This window comes from Euprymna scolopes, chromosome 44 (assembly GCF_053919585.1).
Source record: "Euprymna scolopes isolate OS-2025 chromosome 44, ASM5391958v1, whole genome shotgun sequence".
Lineage (NCBI taxonomy): Eukaryota > Metazoa > Mollusca > Cephalopoda > Sepiida > Sepiolidae > Euprymna > Euprymna scolopes.
The window spans coordinates 46,946,282-46,966,771 of record NC_136525.1 but is presented as its reverse complement, the minus strand read 5'-3'; the positions used below and the strand labels follow the sequence as shown (position 1 = coordinate 46,966,771).

Sequence of the window (20,490 nt, the reverse complement as noted above, 5' to 3'; positions counted from 1 at the left end):
TACCTATTTACAATGCCTGCCTCCCTACAGGACAGAGTTAGAAACGAGGGTCGTTTTTTAACGTGGAGAAAAGGTAAAAAAAATAATAAAAAAAATGTCTCGGTCGTGAAGGACTGATCCTCCACCGAAAGAGAACAAGAAATGGAAGTGCAGCATCTGAAGAACAGATACTACACTTGGAGATATTAAATCCTTTATTCATGTTAAAAATACATTGAAAATCAACAATGAACAAAAAACTTAGGCACATGGCCAACTCAAAAAGGGGGGATTGTGGGTGTCGTTGGTCATCCTTGTCACTCCAGAACTAAACAAAATCAAAAGTTTCTCCCAGCTAGTATCTTTCACCATAATACCACATTCACCCTTTCATACTGGGGGACATCCTACTTATTGGCCAAATGTAGCTCTTTTGTTAAAACTGCAAAAGTATTTATCTAAGCTAACACGAACGCCCGGCAAAGCCCGGTCATAACGTACGCTCAAATATGATATTTTAATTCTTGCAGATTTTGTATATATTATTATAGTTAATGTTCTATCGATTTTTATATATTATAAAGTTGCGATTTATATATATAACTTTGAGTTCCTTCAGCCATAATCGAAACCAAAACCAAAACTTATGAAGAATTCTTGATAAAATTATTTACAAAAAAATAAATAAAATAGGTTACTGGAGTGCCATCAGTTATAATCGAAACCGAAACCAAAGCTTATGAAGAATTCTTGGAAAAATTATTTATGACAAGAAATAGAAGTACATACCTAACAATTAAACGACCCGGATGTAAGCGTGACACAGAAAATAACCCACAATACATCGGTAAACACTCTGTATTTTTCGAATGCATAAATCGGTAAACACTGTATGTTTTTCGAACTGAATAAACATGTTACATTAAATAAAAACACTAGAAAATTATCCAGTTAGGGAGAAAAGTAACTTATCTTGCTTTTGATAACATTTATTGGGTTTGTATTACTGTACACATAGATTCGAAAAAGTTGTCAAAAAACAAATATATAACAAATAAATGTTATCAAAGGCAAGATAAGTTACTTTTCTACCAAACTGGATATATTTTTCGTGTTTTTATTCAATGTAACATGTTTATTCAGCTCGAAAAACATGCAGTGTTTACCGATGTATTGGAAAATTCAAAATGGTGGCCGACTCTCTCTTAAACACGGTAAGTTCGGGAAAAGGTGTTATAAATAATAAACTAGACAAAATACTGTTAGAAATTTGCTCAATATATATTACCGTGAAATAGGTTGACATATATTCGGTGTTTTTTTAATAGTATTTTGTCTAGTTTATTATTTATAACACCTTTTCTCGAACTTACCGTGTTTAAGAGAGAGTCGGCCGCCATTTTGAATTGTCCAATACATCGGTAAACACTGCATGTTTTTCGAGCTGAATAAATATGTTACATTGAATAAAAACACAAAAAATATATCCAGTTTGGTAGAAAAGTAACTTATCTTGCCTTTGATAACATTTATTTGTCATATATTTGTTTTTTGACAACTTTTTCGAATCTATGTGTACAGTAATACAAACCCCATTTATTTGTTATATATTTGTTTTTTGGCAACTTTTTCGAATCTATATGTACAGTAATACAAATCCACTTTCCGTTCCATTTTTAATAACAGCTGTAAAACAGCGCACATTCCGCAAGTTTTACCCTATTTAAACATGGAGCTGGGGGGGGGGGAGACGGCGCTTTACACTGAGTTATCTCCTCATGGCACTCTCCCCTCTCTTTCTCGTGGTCAAAGAATTCAAACATGGCTACCTTCAGCTCGCTGTCTTCAAAATTGTTTTTCCGCTGTAAAAAAAAAAAATAAAAATAAAAAATACTTAGATCAAACTAAGTGAAATTTTTTTCTGAGAACTTCAATCCATAACAGGTACGTGCAACATAACTTTTTTTTTTCAATATTTTCATTTTTTTAAATGTCTTTATTAAACTGTACAAGTACCTTACGTTCTGTTTTAAAATGGCGGATTCTTAATTTAAGTTAAGGGAGATAAGTCAGTTTGTCATACTGAATTAGTCGCACAGCTCTTCCATACGTTAAAACTTGATAATTCGATAAATTCTATTTTTACTTGTAATTATTTTTCTACGGGTTCATTTTCCGCAAGTTTTGGAGTCGTTACTAAGTTCGCAATGACACGTAAGTGCGCAATAATGTTTTCACCTGAAATGCGTTGTGGGTTTGTATTACTCGAAAAAGTTGTCAAAAAACAAATGCATAACAAATGTTATAAAACGCAAGATAAGTTACTTTTCTGCCTAACTGGATAATGTTTTAGTGTTTTTATTTAATGTAACATGTTTATTCAGCTCGAAAAACATACAATGTTTACCGATGTATTGGAAAATCGCAAATGGCGGTAAGTTTGGGAAAATGAGTTAAAACACGGTAAGTTTGGAAAAATGAGTTAAAACTAAAAAAAAATACACAAAATACTGTTAAAAACACACCGAATATATGCCAGCCTATTGTTACGGTAACAGTTTCTAACAGTATTTTATTTTTTTAGTATAGTAATACAACCCCAACAGTTACATTCGGTTGCCTTAGGCAGGCACGAGCTTTCAATATTACGAAAATAGTCATTCCAATCCAAATAAAAAGAATTCGCGGCTCTTAAAATTAAATCCAATAAAAAATTTTTTTAAAAAATACAGAAAAATCTTTATGATGTACATACGCGTCACGGAACGAAGATGTCATATTTCAAAAATCACGTAAATTGATCAATTAGTTTTATTTAACTAAGAAAGTATAAATTTATTAAGGAATAAATAGGGATTGTATCGCGTCGGCGCGTCGCCATCTTGAAAAAAAAAAGGCCAGATTTAAATCCACATTTAAAACTTGCGAAATCACTCTTGTAATGCTATTGATTTTACATTAATCACTTTAATTTGCTTAACAATTATTTTTTTATATAAATAGCTTTATTTAAAACTACTCGAACAAATTACGTGATTTTTGGAATATGAACATTTTCGTTCCGTTGCGGCGGCCGTTGCGTTACGGGTATGTACATCGCAAAGACTTTTTGGTGATTCTATATTATAATAACGAAAAAGATATTGAATTTCAAGTTAAGCAAATGGTATCTGATGCCAGGCCTCAAATAGTAACATATCCAACAATTACGAAAAACGGAAAGTTAGAAAATTAATTATTTGTGAAAAACAGTTCCTGTTTTTAAACAGATAAAGTTACATGCTGGGTAAGACATATTGGGTACTCCTTGTGCGTTGAGTTCCATGGCGATCAGCAGAAAAAAATAATGGTCGCTCTCCCTTAGCCCCGCACGTAACATTTTTTATTTACTGACGTTGACGTAGTAACTAAATTTGTCACATTTACATTTATTTATTTATTTTGAAAAAAAAAAAAGTTTTACTCTTTATGAATATTAAAAGAACAAAGTTACTAAACATTTATTAATAATGTGTCACTTTTACAGACACTTGTTTTTAAATTTCTTTTTAAATGACGACTTTTATCGACTTTTTTTTTTTAATAGTATTTGCTGATGGGTATGCTGACAAATATCAGTTAACTTTTGCAAATATTTTTTCATCCCCCCGCCCCAAATGGTGTTTATTCCGAAACCCGTTCTGCTGGTCGCCATGGAACTCAACGCCCAAGAAGTGCCGACATATTGAGTCACGTGGGGTTTTTTTTTTTACATAGGCATCACCACTTATCAAGGCCAAGAGGCCACTCGAGGATGAGGGTTAAAGAGTCCACAGTAGAAATTGGACAATATAGTAATCGTTAGTAATGGAAATTCGGTAAATTTGTTAACAAGTGGACCGCCCGGCTCATCAAGAACTTGTTTGCATTAGACTTGAAGACAACCATATTGTAGTCAGCTGGAAAGCAGGAAAATGGAAAACAATTCCACAGGTGTGCAGTTCTAAGAAAGAAGCTTTGTTCATGGAATCTATGTTTAGGTTTAGGCACACAGATAAAGAGTGGGGGGGAATTATTGACAGTGTTTTCAGCTAGACGAGTGTTTCTTGTGAAAGTTTGGCGAGGGGGGGGACCATAGACTGAAGCTCAGTCGAACACTTTCCATGAAAATAACGATACAGCAGAGACAAACTCGCAATATCTCTTCTGTGAGATAGAGGTTGCAGGGAAGAGAAAAGGACATCCCCTACGAGGCTACAAAGTCTATTTTGAACTCTATCAAGGTAGGACAAGTCCTTTCTAGCAGCTCCTGCCCAGATGTGGCAACAGTATTCCATCCTTGGACGTACCTGGCTCTTATATAGATAGAGAATTGCATCAGCAGTGAGGTATCTACTGGATTGATAGAAGGATCCCACCATTTTTCCAGCGGCCTTGGCAACAGATTTGATGTACGTGTTCCATTTAAGATCAAGAGTAAAGGTCAAGCCCAGAAGCTTGTCAAAACTTGGTCTCCTCAAGACGAGAGCCATTCATTTCAACTGATGCCAGATAGGGATCAGAACGTTGATGATATAAAGATAGAAGCTTGGTTTTAGATGCATTAAAAGTAACCAGCCACACCTTTCCCCATTCTACCACGTGCTTAAGATCAGAAGAGAGATAATCGGAGAGAACCTGGTCGTTTACTGTCTTAGATGTGCTACCATAGATGGTAGTGTCATCAGCATAAATGTCTACAAATGATGTAAGGATGTGATTTGGAAGATCATTAATGTAGATCAGGAAAAGAGTTGGGCCCAGGATGGACCCCTGAGGGACTCCAGCATTAATACTGTGAGCTTCTGATTTTTGCCCATCAACTACTACTATTATGACCCTGTCAGAAAGAAATGATTTAATAATTGAGAAGACATTTCCAGCTTTACCATAGCTAGAGATCTTGTGAAGTAAACATTCATGCCATACCCTATCAAAGGCCTTTGATATGTCAAGAGCAATTGCCCTAGAAAGGTTGCCTCCGTCGAGAGATTCACTAATCCTATGAGATACAACTATAAGCACATCTGCTGTGGTTAAGCAATTTATAAATTGGTTAAAAAATTCCTTTTTACTGTTTCCAAAACTTTACAAAATTACGTTTCCGAAATTGGCATGAGTTCCAAGAAATTGAAAACTTAATTACCTCCCCTGTTAACTCTCCGATTTAAATCGGTAGATTTCGAAAGCAAATCGCTAGATTTTACAAATGTCTTTCTTCATGAATGATTAATTTTCTACCGTATCGTTTTTCGTAATTGTTAGATATGTTACTATTTGAGACCTGAAAATTACGTAGGTACTATTGGTTTTAATTAAAATTTAATATTTTTTTCGTTACTAAAATACAAAAGCACCATGTTTTCTTTTTTTTTTTTTTTTTGCATTTTTTAAAATTAGGTTGAATTCGCTAAATTAGGTCGAAATTAGGAAGTAAAACTGGAATGAATGAAAGTTCGCGGCTTAAAAAGGCAATAAGAAGAAGAATGGATGAATAAAGGAGTAGTGGGAATTACGTTGTAGTAGAAAATAAAGGGGGAAGCAGAGAAGAGATACATGAGATATAGAGAGGGGGACTACATAGTACGAAGACTGAGGAGGAGGTACTGGAGAGAGAGAAAAAAATAAATAGTAATCAGAGAGGGGGGTTGGCATGGAGAGTCACATGAATCAAAAAGGGAGGAGATGTCGGAGGGAGAGATATATGCGACAAAGACAGAGGGATATACGTGAGACAAAGAGAGAGGAGATGGCAGAGTAAGAGATACATTGAACAAAGACAGAGGAGGAGAGATTGAATAGAGAGGCGCATGTAACAAAGACGGAGTAGATGTCAGAGGGAGAGTTTGATAGGACAAAACAGAGGAGGAGATAGCAGAGCGAAAGTTACATGGACCAAAGAGAGAGGGGAGGTGTATGAGTGAGAGATACATGAAACAAACAGAGGGATGCGTACGTGGGAGAGATCCAGTGAACAAATACAGAGAAGGTTATATTGGAGGGAAAGAAATTAAACAAAGAGAGGGGGCGGCTTACGTGAAACAAAGAGAGAGTATATGTCGGAGGGAGAGTAAATGTGACAAAGACAGAGGGGGAGATATCTCAGAGAGAGTTACATAAAACAAACACAGAGGGGGAGATATTGAAGTAAGAGATACATGGAACAAAGACAGAGAGGGAGATATCGAAGGAAGCGATACATGGAACAAAGAGAGAGGAGACTTTGGAGTGAGAGGTAGATTGAACAATGAGAGAGGAGCAGATTTTGCAAGTAACAAAGACAGAGTAGAAGCCGCAGGGAGAGTTTACTGAAACAAAGAGAGAGTGAGCGATATCGTTGAGAGTGTTGCATGAGACAAAGAGAGAGGGTGTTAAATTTAGGAGGCAGAAAGGAAAAAAAAAGCGGGAGGAGAAGCTTAGAGTAGTAGTGGTAGGAGAGTAAGCGGGCTTTTTAGATGGATTAAACACGGAGGGGAAAAGGGAAGAGCGGAGAGAAAACGTAAGGCTGTAGAGAGAGTGAGTCAGTTTAACGTTCAGTGTTGTTATGGTGGCCATCAGTACAACGTCATGGCGGTAAAAGGCGGAGGTGCTACGTACGAGGTAAGTAAACCAAAAAAAAAGTATATAAAAAAATAAAGAAAAAAAAAAGGAAAGAAGAAATAATAAAACGGTAAACAAATCAGAATATATGTACAGTTATATATATATATTTTTGACCTAAAACGAACAATTAAAAAAAAAAAAAATGCTCACATCACCAGGTGCTTGGCTTTAGCGCTAAGCCCGATTAAAAATATAATAGTTTTTCGTCGGACTTTCGATACAATTAACCTCTCAGAAAAAAAACAAAACAAAAAAAAACGACCCGAACACTTTATTATTTTCACATTTAAGGGTTAAATAATATAAGTTAGTATTAGTTAATTAAACTATAATATTAGTAAGTTTTGTTCGAAATGGTTATTTTTTTTAACCTTTGGTGATTACTTGAAAATTAATTTTTTTTCTTTATATTTTTTGTTAGTTTTTTTTTTTTTCTTTTAATTTATTTTTGCTTATTTAAGTGTGTATATATAAAGCAAACTTATGTGTATATATCTAAACTCCTGGTAACTTTGCCCCCCCCCCCAACAAAAAGAAAACCGTGAGTGTATATATATATATATATATATATATATATATACCCGTATATTATACCACTTACTGAAATAACTTTTATGCATACATTCTTTTTCGTATTTGTTGCAACGACCCTCAATTCACGAGTAAAATATATATATATATATATATATATATATATATGGTACTAGGGAACTTATTGATCCGTGCTAAAATAATAACGTTATTTAGAAAGCCATTCCTAACATGGGGAGGGGATGTTTTGTAACTATTCTGTACTTTAACCCTACAATTTGGGGGAAAAAGAAAAAAAAACAGGACATCGCAAACCTTTGATTAAACGTGAAAATACTATTTAAAAAATTGCGCGGATCAATAAGTGCACACAGCACACTAGCATAAAAATATGTATATACTTATGGCAAGTAAGCTACGTACAACTTGCCATAGTTTACTTTTTTTATACGGAATATATATATATATATATATATATATATATATATATATATATATATATATATATAATGTGTATGTGTGTTGATTGTAAAAAAAAAAAAACTTATATTACACACACTAAATCATCGAGTCCGACTGAAGAACGGATATATCTTTGGTGCCTTTAGTCTGTAACGCTACGGGCTGAGTTTCCAGTTTTTCCGTGAAACCGAGGGTATCAATGGACGATCAGACTAATTTATAATTCTTGTTTTTTCTTTTAAATAAAAAATATTTATACTGTTATGCACGTAATTGAGCACAGGTAATTTCTTTCATGTTAGAAGAAACGCCAAAACAACACAATCTATATACAATATATATGGATCGCAAAAATGTCTATTCATTTCTGAAGGGTATTATTGTAGATTAATACCTTCAAATAACAGTCTAAAAAAAATTAATAAATAGGATCTATTTTTTTAGGCTATTATTTTGTGGACCTTATGAAAAAGTTGGCGGAAAAAAAATTAAAATAAACAAAAAAAAATTTCGAATTTAAAGTAGGGGGTCAATTTCGTAATATAAATTTAGCGTAAAATAATTCCCCAATTTCCATGTCATTCTAGCGTTTTAGGACAGCTGAAAAAGAAAATATGGTACTACTTCTGCAGTTTACGGATCGTGTTGAAATAATAGCATTATTTAGAAAGTAATTCTTAATATGGGAATAGTTTCGGTGCTTATGCACTAATGGTACTGTACTTTTTTTTAAATTGTATTTTTAAGATTTACGATATCCTCTTTTTTATTTATTAAATTATTAGGCGAAAGTACAGAATAGTTACAAAGCATCCTACCATGTTAAGAGCGGCTTTCAAAACAATAACCTTATTGTTTTAGCATGCTAGCAAAAGTGCATAAATACCATACTTTCACAGAACAATTTAAGGTATAAATAATAAATAGGTCGATATATATATATATATGTATATATATATATATATATATATATATATTGATCCGTGCTGAAATAATAACGTTATTTAGAAAGTCATTCTTAACATGGAGAGGGTGTTTTGTAGCTATTCTGTACTTTAACTTCACAATTTAATTAAAAAAAACACATAAAACTTTAATAAAACTTGAAAATACTATTTAAAAAAAAATAGCGCGGATCAATAAGTGCATTTAGCACTCTCTCTATATATATACGGGCCGTGCTGAAATAGTGTTATTTAGAAACCCATTCTTAACATGAGGAGAAGAAAAGAACTTCGTTAACTATTCTGCACTTTTTCTTAAGAATTTAATAAATCAAATGTTATAAAAAAACTTAACTCTTATCTAAAAATAAAATAGCATGATTCGTCTATGAATTATTACTTTTTTTTTTTGGGGGGGGGGTCTATTTTTAGCCAGACGAACTTAGGATTAATGATAAACAAATTTCTGAAAAGTTGGAATGGTTCGGAAGTGAGGGATTTTTTTTTTTCCTGTTAAATTTACGAAACTGATCTTCCATTTCCTATCCATTGCTTTTGTTTTGTTTTCGACAAGCTTTTCAGAGTTTTCGCGCGTAATCGCCTCCAAAAGGTAGAATCTAATTTTTTTTTTTATACCAAAAACACATAAAAGAATCTTTCTATATTTCATTTGTTTTACTATTTCTAGGTTTATCCTGTTTCTGAAAAGTTATATACCAATATATATATAATGTGTATCTATGTAACCTGATTAGGTAATTAATTTCTTTTAAAAAATATTACCCTATTAGAAAAAAATTTTTTTTGTTGTTGTTGTTTACTTGTCTCCCCACGAGGGCAGAGTTAGACACAAGGTCGGTTTTTAATAGGGGGGGGGCAGCTCCCCAAAAAGGGCCACTTTGGTTAGTAACAAAAATTAAAAAAAAAAATGTATCGGTCATGAGGGATTTCTCCTCGACTAACCGAGACCAAAAAAAGTGGAGCATCACTCAGAACAGATACTACACTTCGATCCTAGCCCGAATAACAATTATAAAGTAAGTTTAATTTCAAACTTTAGCTGCTTATTCAGATTGGCACTTATGGCGATAATTAAAAGAAAATACAGAAAAGTCTACGTATGGTGGTATATTCCAAAAATTACGTAATTTGATCAGTTATTATTAGTAAATTTTACGACTAAGTGAGTTGTAGTGTTTTCATCGGCCATGGTTAAATTTGATGAAATAAATAATGGGGAGACAACTCGATTCGAAGTGTCCCGGTCAAAATCAGACTTGTTTTAAACAGTAGTAGTAAAATCGCTAAGAATCGTAAACTTTTGATGTTCTTATTTTACCAAAAATAATCTAGTTGATCGTTTTCGTGATTTTTGGAATATGACATCTTCATTCCGTGACAAGTATTTTTCTTGTTTTTTTTTTTAACAAGTGTAATTCTTATTTTAACAAAATGTCTGTGCGATGAGAGATTAAAAAAAATGGTACCCGTGCTGAAATAATAACGTTATTATTTAAAAAAAAAAAAAAAAAATTCTTAACATGGGGAGGGCCGAGGGCCGGGGTGTGTGTTTTGTACCTATTCTGTACTTTAACCTTACAATTGAATAAAAAAAAAACATATCATAAAACTTTAATTAAACTTGGAAATACGATTTAAAAAATAGCGCGGATGATCACTCTCTGCATTAGCACCAAAAACATTTCGGAATTTTCTTTCTTTCGATGAGGGATTGATAATTTTTGAAAGTTATGGGGTTTTTTTGGGTTTTTTTTTACATAGGCGTCACCACTTATCAAGGCCGATCGGCCACTTAAGGATAAGGGTTAAAGAGTGTAGAGTAGTCAAAAGGACAATATAGTAATCGATAGTAATGGAAGTTCGGTAAATTTGTTAACTTAAGTGGAACGGCTCATCAGAAACTTGTTCACGTTGGACTTGAAGACAACCATATTATAGACAGCTGGGAAGCAGGAAAACGGAAGACGATTCCACAGGCGTGCAGTTCTAAGAAAGAAGCTTTGATCATGGAATCTATGTTTAGGTTTAGGCACAGATAAAGAGTGGGGAAAATTATTGATGATGTTTTCAGCTAGTCTAGTGTTTCTTGTGAAAGTTTGGGGAGGGGGGGGACCATAGATGGAAGCTCAGTCGAACACTTTCCATGAAAATAACTATAAAGCAGAGACAAACTCGCAACACTCTTCTGTGAGATAGAGTTTGCAGCGAAGAGAAAAGGACATCTCCCACCAGGCCACGAAGTCTATTTTGAACCCTATCAAGGCAGGACAAGTCCTTTCTAGCAGTTCCTGCCCATATGTGGCAACAGTTGAAGGTTCGATACTCAGTGAAGCGAGGAGTTACTTGAGACTTTTTACAAATTAAAATTAAAAACAGTTAATTTTTAATAGACATTATTGTGGTATTCTGCAGAATACAGACCGTGCTGAAACAGTTATTTAGAAACCCATTCTTAACACGCGGAGGGGATTCTGAACAGAACGTTCACTTCACAATTTTATAAACAAAAGATACCATAAAACTTGAATCGATATATTTTGTATTAACTACAACTCACCGTTCGCATTCGAAATGTCGACTTTTATAGGTTTTCGGGTATGCTGACAACGAATATCACAGTTAAATTTTGGACTGATAAGTAGTTTTACCAGATATGGAAACATTTGTTAGTCAACGGAAAAGCTAATGGAATCCATGGCAGCCATTTTGTTTTCACAACCGAGCTGTTAGTAATGCGCATGCGTGCAACTGAAGCATACGACAAAGCAAATTTTTTTTCACCCCCACCGGCCAAAATGGGGTGTTTATTCCGAAAGTCGTTCTTAACTAGAGGAGGGTGAAGATTTTTAGTACTTATTTCTCTTCGCCACGTTAATGATTGAACTTTTGTTTTAGCAGATAGCGATAGCTTCTTTTTTCTTTTTTTTTTTTTTTCTTTTTTTTACTAAAAACACAATATTAGTTGTTCTACTCGATGGATTTTCGTAATTTTTGGATATATTACTATTTTCGACATGACAAGTGTGTGCTGTTGTTTTTGTTTAAAACGACATATTTGAAAAAAAAAAAATCGATCTGTCGACTCTATCTTGACGATCACCATAAACACTGATATTGTTTTTAAATTAACTGGCGCTTCTACACTATTGAGACGAAATTTCGTAACTCGTATAAAACTGAATTTCGCATGAAAACAATGGTATCTACATATTCCTTGTGTTTGTAAGATTATCATATCCAAAAATTACAGAAAATCGATAAGGTAGAAAATTATTAAAGAAAATAAAAAATAGAATTTGAAAACGGTCGTAAGACACAGGAAAGTTTAAAAGGGAGGTAATTTTCCGTTTTGATTTAAACAAGATGCCACCAATTTTTCACCTAACACGATTAAAGTTTTTTTTTTTTTTAAATAATTCAGTAATATTCAGGTAATTTCGACTGTATAATTTGGAAGCTACCATTGTAATCTATATATATATATATATATATATATATATATATATAAACTAGCCCGGGTGTTTGTAGGTGTGTGTTGAGCAAAAAAAAATAAAAAGGTGTAGTAGGCAAGCAGGCTCGAACCCGTACCGTGAAGGAAAAAAAAGAAACGTGACGTAGGTTTAAATTAAGGCTAGACAAGTGAAAAGAGGGGATGACTTTTGAAAATATTGGCTAAAAAAAGCAATTCCCCCCCCCCCCCTGTAGAAAAGTGCCCAGTTGAGGGCGAAGGAATTAATGTTTTGAGACAAGTTTTCGATATTTGTCATCTGAAGGGGCGAGCTTCAAAATGATACTGATTCTTGTGAAAATTCGTCGCCTCTGTCGAAAGTTTTTGCGAGACATACATACAGACAGGTGAGATTTATAATGTAGACTAGCAGGGGTACCTGGCGTTGCCCGGGTGTTTAGAGGTGTGCGTTTTGGGCGGGGGGGGGGGCAGGTCAAAACAAAAGAATAAGCGAAGAAAGAACCTTGTTTAAATATTATTTATATATATATATATATATATATATATATGTATAAATTGTTGCCCGGGTGTTTGTGTTGGGGTGGGGAGCTTAAAAAAAAAAGTTTTGGTAGGTAGTTACGATCGAACCCGAAACCTTGAGGGGAAGGTGGAAAATAAAGTGTGCAAAAAACCTGACACGTTACCCGCTCGGCCAGCAAAAAAGAGTAACTGAAACACGTTTGAATTTATTTAAGTATTAAAAACAGAATTGACACGTGCCCGCAATAAAAGTTAACTCTGCTACTTCTATTTGACCTCATTAATGAGATCAAATAGAAGTAGCGGAGGAAAAGTATTATCGAGATTGAATAGCAATTGTCTGATATAAGGAGTTTGTCCCCACATTGATCAAAGCTGATTGCTACTGGACGTTCCCCCGGTGCGATTGCTGGAAACAATTCTTAGCTTTGAATTAGTTTCGGTTTTATACAAAAAAGCTGAACGAACACAAGACGGGCTGAAATAGCAAGAATTTTGTAAAAATCAACGGAAATAAATCTAGACGCGACCCACGTTCCCAAATCCTAGATATTATTATCTAGGGGGTATATAAACAGTTCTAAGCGATAGTAACGACCGATCCCAAAATATTGAATATTTAATGTTTCAGAGTCTGGCAAATTAAATAGACGGGCGATGATTTCGACGTGATTTTTATATCACGTCGAAATCATAATATCTACGAGTTACGAACGGAGGTCGCCCGTCTATTTAATTTTAAAAATAAGCGATGGCTTCGAGAAGCCGCAAAAAAAGAGTCCTTTTGCGGACATACAGAAAAAGCGAACACACACATACAAACATTTTCGCTTTTATATTTATAGAAGAAGGCAAAACTGCTGCACGCACTTTTGTAAGTCTAGCAAAGGCTTTTCTTGGAGTGTGGGGGGGGTTATTAAATTAGAATTTTTTATATACTTATCTACGATTTGCGAACGGTCATCGTCTCTACATATATTTTGAGTGAGTTTGTCTTTTTCATATAAATAAAGGGAAACTGAATTGAATCAAATCAGCTTTAATCAATGTGCGGAATACTCTTCATATCAGACAATTGCTATTCATTTGAGAGCTCCCCCTTTTTCAGGGGAGCTTGGTCCCCCAACATCATGGGCAAACAAATAAATGAAACAGCGGAAAGCTGAATTGGCCTTCAGCCAACGATTATTTTTTGCACCTGCGTATTCACTTAGCAAGTCAACTTTTCGGTTGACATAGCTAAATTTGAATGCTTTTCACTTCCTATGGCCTTGTGGCGTAGCGGTAGGATGGCACATTTTCTTTCACTTTCTTTTCTGCCTCCGTGTTGAGCCTGTCTGAATCCTAACTTTTTTTTTTTCTTTTACACCTCCAAACACCTGGGCAACGCTGGGTACCCCCACTAGTTTATTAGAATTGACAAAAGCAAAAATCAGTTGAAAATATTTTTTTTTTTTTTGTGTTTTTTTTTTTTTAATCTGAAAACTCCATTTATCAACTTCAAAGTTTTGTCCCAATTCTGTAGAAGCACCAATTAACTTCCTATTCTTACTAGAAAGTCTTCAAATCATTATATGATAAACCAGAATATCAACCATCCTGAAGCCCGAAATTGGTTCCTGATATTAAAAGGTTCCAGTTTTGTATAAATGTTTAACTTTAATGGTACTTCCGCAGAATACAGACCGTGCTGAAATAATAACTCTATTTTTTAAGGAACTCATTCTTCATTCTTAACATGGCAAGAGGGGCTTTAACTATTCTGTACTTTAACTTAACAATTTTGATAAACAAAAGATACCGTAAAATTTTTATTTAATTTGAAAATCATATTTAAAAAAAAAACAGCAGACGTCTACGATATTGCCCTCCCCTCTCTAAATTCCACAATTTTCACTTTTTAAAAACTTTATTCCCGTTAATCTTATCAATTACAAACTTAACTTTCAGATTTAAAAAGAAAATTGGAAAATATTTTTTAAGTTTTCAATTATAACGTTCTAAATTGAAAACACACTTTGTGACCATCATCGAAAACAAAATACCAACCGGGTGAATATTCCCGTCTAAAAATTAACATTTGAACAGTCGTCATTGAAAAAAAAAAAAGGGGGGGGGGCGAAAATAAAAAGTATGCTAAAATGATTTTTATTTTTCGTGGTGCTTATGCACTTATGTTACCGTGCTATTTTTAAAATCATATTTTCAAGTTAAATTAGAGTTTTACAATATTTTTTTATCACATTGTTAGGTGAAAGTAAAAAATAGTTACAAAACTCCCTCCCCTTCCCATCTTAAGAATGGCTTTCTAAATGTTATTATTTTAGAACGCTAGCATAAGTGCATAAGTTCCCCCCAAAAAAGTAATTTGCGTATATTAACAAAAACTAGTCCATGTGAATGATGTCAATGTAACTAAGAAGAAAAAAAACCCCAACATTTACACGTTAATCGTTAATTTTTATACGCGTTATGCAGAAATTTATGAATAAATAAAAATTTACAATAAAAAATGGATAAAAAATATAAGATTTATCTCTTGTAAAACAAATTTCTTTTTAATGAATTACACAGACGAGAGTTAATCGTATTAAATTAATTTTAACATTCTCTGACAAAAATTATGTGAATAACTGGGCTTTTAATCAGAGGCCTCCGTACATTTTTTTTTTTTTTTTTTTTTTTTTTTTGAAAAAGGCGCAAAAATTAATTTTGCCACAACTAAATCTTCAAATCAGAAATGAACTTTTTTGAGGTTGATGCTGGATTTCCTAATTTAACATTGACAATAGTCATATTTTCTATTATATGAATGTATTTTTTTTATATTGGAAACCTTTAATAAAAAAAAAAAAAACTCCGTTTAAAACTTCATATCACGTAATAGTGGAATTTAATATGATTTAAATCTTTTTAAAAATTAATTATTTTTTTAGAATTCTGTTTTTCTTTTTGGCTGTAATTCAAATTATATCATCAAGAAAAAGAGGTACTTGTACAGTTTAGTCAAGACATTAAAAAAATGAAAATGTTGAAAAAAAGGTTATATTTCACGTATCCGTTATGAAACGAAGGTCTCCGATAAAAAATTTTCATTTAATTTCATCAAGTAGTTTTTTTACAGCGAAAAAACAATTTATGATATCGAGCAAAAGGTTCGATTTTTAGGAAGAAAAGCTCGAATTAAAGATGGGGAGGGAATGTCGGCGCCTTACATGGAGTTATCTCCCCATGGCGTGTTGTTTAGCTTCAGCAAATTTCACAATGGCTGACTTCAACGCGCTCTCATAAGAACGTGTTTTTCCGCTGTAAAAAAAAAAAAAACTACTTGATCAAATTAAATGAAATTTTTTTTCAGAGATCTTCGGTCCAAAACGGATACGTACAATATAACCTTTTTTTTTCGATATTTTAATTTTTTTAATGTCTTCATTAAACTGTACAAGTGCCAAAAAAGCATTGAAGACAAGTTAACTCCCTTTTTTGCTTTCCAGTGAAAATTTACCGAAGAGACATGCATCGTCTGCACCATATCAAATAAGACATGATGCGCTGTTAACATATAGCCTTTTACAACTGCACTAAATTTTTGAGGCATATAGATATAAACATGTGGAAATTTTCTCCTTTCTCGTCCTATTTAATTAACATTATTTTTTTTTAGTTTAGATCATTTGTCAAATAAAATTATTGCTTCATCTTTCAGTTTTCATGTTAAGGAATCATACAGTAAATTGCGACGATGTGTGATCTGGAAATAAAGCCTTCTTCATCGGTCATATTCTTGTTCCTCGTTTTCGGACTCTTGCTACGATTACATATCTTGGCCTTCGGGACAAGATCAAAGTGTAGTATCTGTTCTTCAGATGCTGCACTTCTATTTCTTGTTCTCTTTCGGTGGAGGAGAAATCCTTCACGACTGAGACAATTTTTATTTTTGTACCTTTTCTCCACGTTAAAAAACGACCCTGGTGTCTAACTCTGTCCCGTGGGGAGGCATAGTAAATAGCTACTATTACATATATATTTTTATTTTTCTGGTTTAGATAATGTATATTTTATTGAGATAAATTACTAATTAGATATCAGACATAAGTAATTTAAACGCATTAAAAATTAACTAAATATTAACACCCGTCAACCATAATGGCAACCAGTTTCTGCTGGAAGTATTTTGATGGCATTCTCAAGAATAAGAATACGGCTGCTTGCAAACCATCACATAAAAAGGTGACAAATCAGTAACAATTTAAACGCATAAAAAATTAACTAAATATTAACACCCTTCAACCATAATGGCAACCAGTTTCTGTTGAAGTATTTTTTTTTTTTATGGCATTCCCAAGAATAAGAATACGGCTGCTTGCAAGTTAAGTCAAACCATCACATAAAAAGGTGACAAATCAGTAACAATGGCTTATATATATTAAACCATCTTAGAAAGGTTTGTGCAAAAGAAGCAAAAATTGTAAATAAGAAAAGGAAGCACAACGAATATTCAGGGGCAGACATTCCAGGAACAAGTGGCAGCAACTACGAGCCTCCAGTGAAACACCAAACTACTATAGAATCAATATTGGCTAAAAGAAAATTTGGGATATTAATGATCACAGATCACAACAGATCCATTATATGGTAAGAGAAATTATGTGCAACTATATTCTCTAACATCTGACATTGGATTTAATAGGCTTGTTGCAAAACTTTGTTCAAATTACACCATTCGATCAAAAATGTACTTCATTGCTAAGCAATTTTCAATATATTTACAAAAGTAAAACAAAAATTCAACTGTCTCTTACTGAAATTAGCAACATTTCATGAACTACAGACATTTGGACATTGCTTGGCCTTTTGGTCAAGATCACAGTGTAGTATCTGTTCCGGCAGATACTGCAAGCTATGACTAGCTATGACTAGCAAAGACCAGATGTGGGAGCAACCCCACATGCCTGACCATTAACCAGCTCCCATTTCCCACCTCTCGGGAGCTGGTCCCCTTTTTCCCTTCCCCCTCCCTTCACTCCTCACATTAAAAATCGGCCTTGTGCCTAATTTGCTCGGTGGGGGAGCAAATAAACACCATCTGTTCTTCAGATGCTGCACTTCTATTTCTTGTTCTCTTTCGGTGGAGGAGAAATCCTTCACGACTGAGACCATTTTTATTTTTGTACCTTTTCTCCACGTTAAAAAAACGACCCTGGTGTCTAACTCTGTCCCGTGGGGAGGCATAGTAAATAGGTACAACAGATAATGCTAACTTTCCAAGTTTGACAGGTCATTGGCTTTCAAATCACTTTGAACGGTACAGAGTTGTGCTTAAAAGTTGTTGCATTCCGTGGTGCAAGAGTAAGTGAAGAATTGCACAATGTTTTTGAAGAATATAAAATCGTCAATAAAGTTTTCTTAGTTTTGCAGGATTCAGGAACAAATATGGTTGCTAATGTCCAAGAATGTGATTTCGAATAACTTTCATACATTGTAAGTCAGTAAGAAGATAACCATTACATCTAACAGAAATACAGTTTCTCACTTTAATTTGCTTTCTATTAGCAATTAGTAAATTAACTGAAATACAGGATCAGCTTAATTTGGAAGAACAAATTTACTTAAGATCTAACCACATGATGGAATTCAACATATTACATGCTGAAAATAAATTAAGAACAATGAAAAGCTCTTGTAATGTGTACTGTTAAGATTTCTACCTTAACAAATGGTTCTGGATATGACCTTAAACTATAACCAGTGGTGAGGCCCGAGCTTGCGGGCTTTGGCGAGTGTGGAGCCACCCTTTAATTACTATTGCTCCCAGGTCCACTCTGACCCGGAGTGGTAGTACCTGTTAGGGTCCCAACTATGGGTTTAAATAGAAACTGATTTGAAAACAACAAATATATTCTGTTAAATGTTTCTTCAAAATCTTTAGATTCGGCATTAAATAACCTGAAAAGGGTTGATATGCCGTAAAACAAAAACAACCAACCAACCTTAACAAATTACCAATAGGGACTTGTTTGAAAAAATATCTAGTTCTCGAGTGCATTCAAAGAAATCACCAATATAGTGCTTATAGTTATATCTCATAGGATTAGTGAATCTCTCAACGGAGGCAACCTTTCTAGGGCAATTGCTCTTGACATATCAAAGGCCTTTGATAGGGTATGGCATGAATGTTTACTTCACAAGATCTCTAGCTATAGTATAGCTGGAAATGTCTTAATTATTAAATCATTTCTTTCTGATAGGTTCATAAGAGTAGTAGTTGAGGGGCAAAAATTAGAAGCTCACAGTATTAATGCCGGTGTCCCTCAGGGGTCCATCCTGGGCCCAACTCTTTTCCTGATCTACATTAATGATCTTCCAAATCACATCCTTACATCATTTGTAGACATTTATGCTGACGACACTACCATTTATGGTAGCACATCTAAGACAGTAAATGACCAAGTTCTCTCCAATTCTCTCTCCTCTGATCTTGAGCATGTGGTAGAATGGGGAAAGGAGTGGCTGGTTACTTTTAATGCATCTGAAACCAAGCTTCTCTCTTTACATCATCAACAATCTGATCCACATCTGGCATCAATTGAAATGAATGGCTCTCGTCTTCAGGAGGCCTCAAGTTTTCACAAGAAACACTCGTCTAGCTGTACACACTATCAATAATTCCCCCCCCCCCACACTCTTTATCTGTGCCTAAACCTAAACGTAGATTCCATGAACAAAGCTTCTTTCTTAGAACTGCACGCCTGTGGAATTGTCTTCTGCTTTCCGGCTGACTACAGTGTGGTTGTGTTCCAGTCTAACGTAAATAAGTTCTTGATGAGCCGTTCTATATGTTATCAAATTTACCAAATTTTCATTACTAATGATTACTATGTTGTCCAATTTCTACTGAACACTCTTTAACCCTTATCCTTGAGTGGCCTCTTGGCCTTGATAAGTGGTGATGCCTATGTAAAAGAAAAAAAGAAGTAAGTCACATGACATCAACCATATCAGTGATACCTACAAATTTAGCTGTGAGGTTATTTCTGTCAAAATGTTACATAGTTATCATTGAAGTTATCACTAGGGTTATCATAGAGGTACACCAAATTGATGTTTGGTGTATAACATAAAAGGGGAGGACTATAATTGTATTTGTTGTCATGGAATGATTATTATTAGAATGAAAGGAGATCATGCGTGTCATAAAAAAATTGCGTATGATCGTCTAGTTTCATATGCGGTTGTGTGTGTTCATATGCTTTTGTGTGTGTGTGTGTTACATGCATTTTCTTCGACATACCTTACTTCATGTGTTGTCAATGTTGATCCATCTGGAATTCATCTTCTCTTGGAGGGAGACTGGTACCTGTTAGACGAAGGTTTATCACTCCAAGACGATGAATTGGTTTTATAGTTTTTTATTTTCCTTCCAGATGGGGACACAGAATATGGAAGTGAATCTTGCTTTGAACACGTCAGCGTCCCCCACCCCCAGTGTAGGGGAGGGAACAGCTATTAAGCCGTCCGTCTTCTTCAAAGTCCAAATCCAGTCTCCAGATCTAGCCAACCTGACTACGTCACTCATACGTAATCTGGTCAGCTGACCCTCGGTTCTGGTAAATGTGTCTACACTCCACGTTTATTCACCTCTCTCTCTCTCTCTCTCTCTCAATCCATTCTGTAACAAAAAGCTGTCGAATCTAATTCTAGTATTTCTGACTTTAGTGGAATCCTTCTTACCATTGTTGAACAATTCAGGTTATCAATGGAAACAAGATTTTATCCTATCTAAACGATAAAAACTTGTGTCTACTTTCCTAGACCCATGATCCAAATATTAATTTTTAAAAGATTGGCATAGAAAACATTTTTAGAATTGGATTCTACATCTTTTTACTGGTCAGCGGCGTACACTACCCTTGCTAAGTGTGACGAAGCACGAACGTGTAAATT

General features: G+C 34.2%; 1 protein-coding gene across 3 annotated transcripts in view; it reads left to right on the top strand.

Moving 5' to 3' along the window:
* Window positions 1-1,768: 1,768 nt before the first annotated feature.
* The window catches only part of LOC145268833 (chromodomain Y-like protein 2), an 89,834-nt gene continuing 71,112 nt past the window's right edge, over window positions 1,769-20,490 (top strand). Inside the window, exon 1 of one of the 3 annotated variants that reach the window (XM_080124494.1) lies at window positions 1,769-1,923. Coding sequence is in view for 1 of the 3 variants with exons in the window: in XM_080124492.1 (XP_079980618.1) it covers window positions 6,565-6,597 (33 nt within the window). In the remaining 2 variants the exon portion in view is untranslated. Of the gene's footprint in view, window positions 1,924-5,772; window positions 6,598-20,490 lie in introns of those variants that run through there. The other 2 variants (XM_080124493.1, XM_080124492.1) reach the window with 2 other exon arrangements.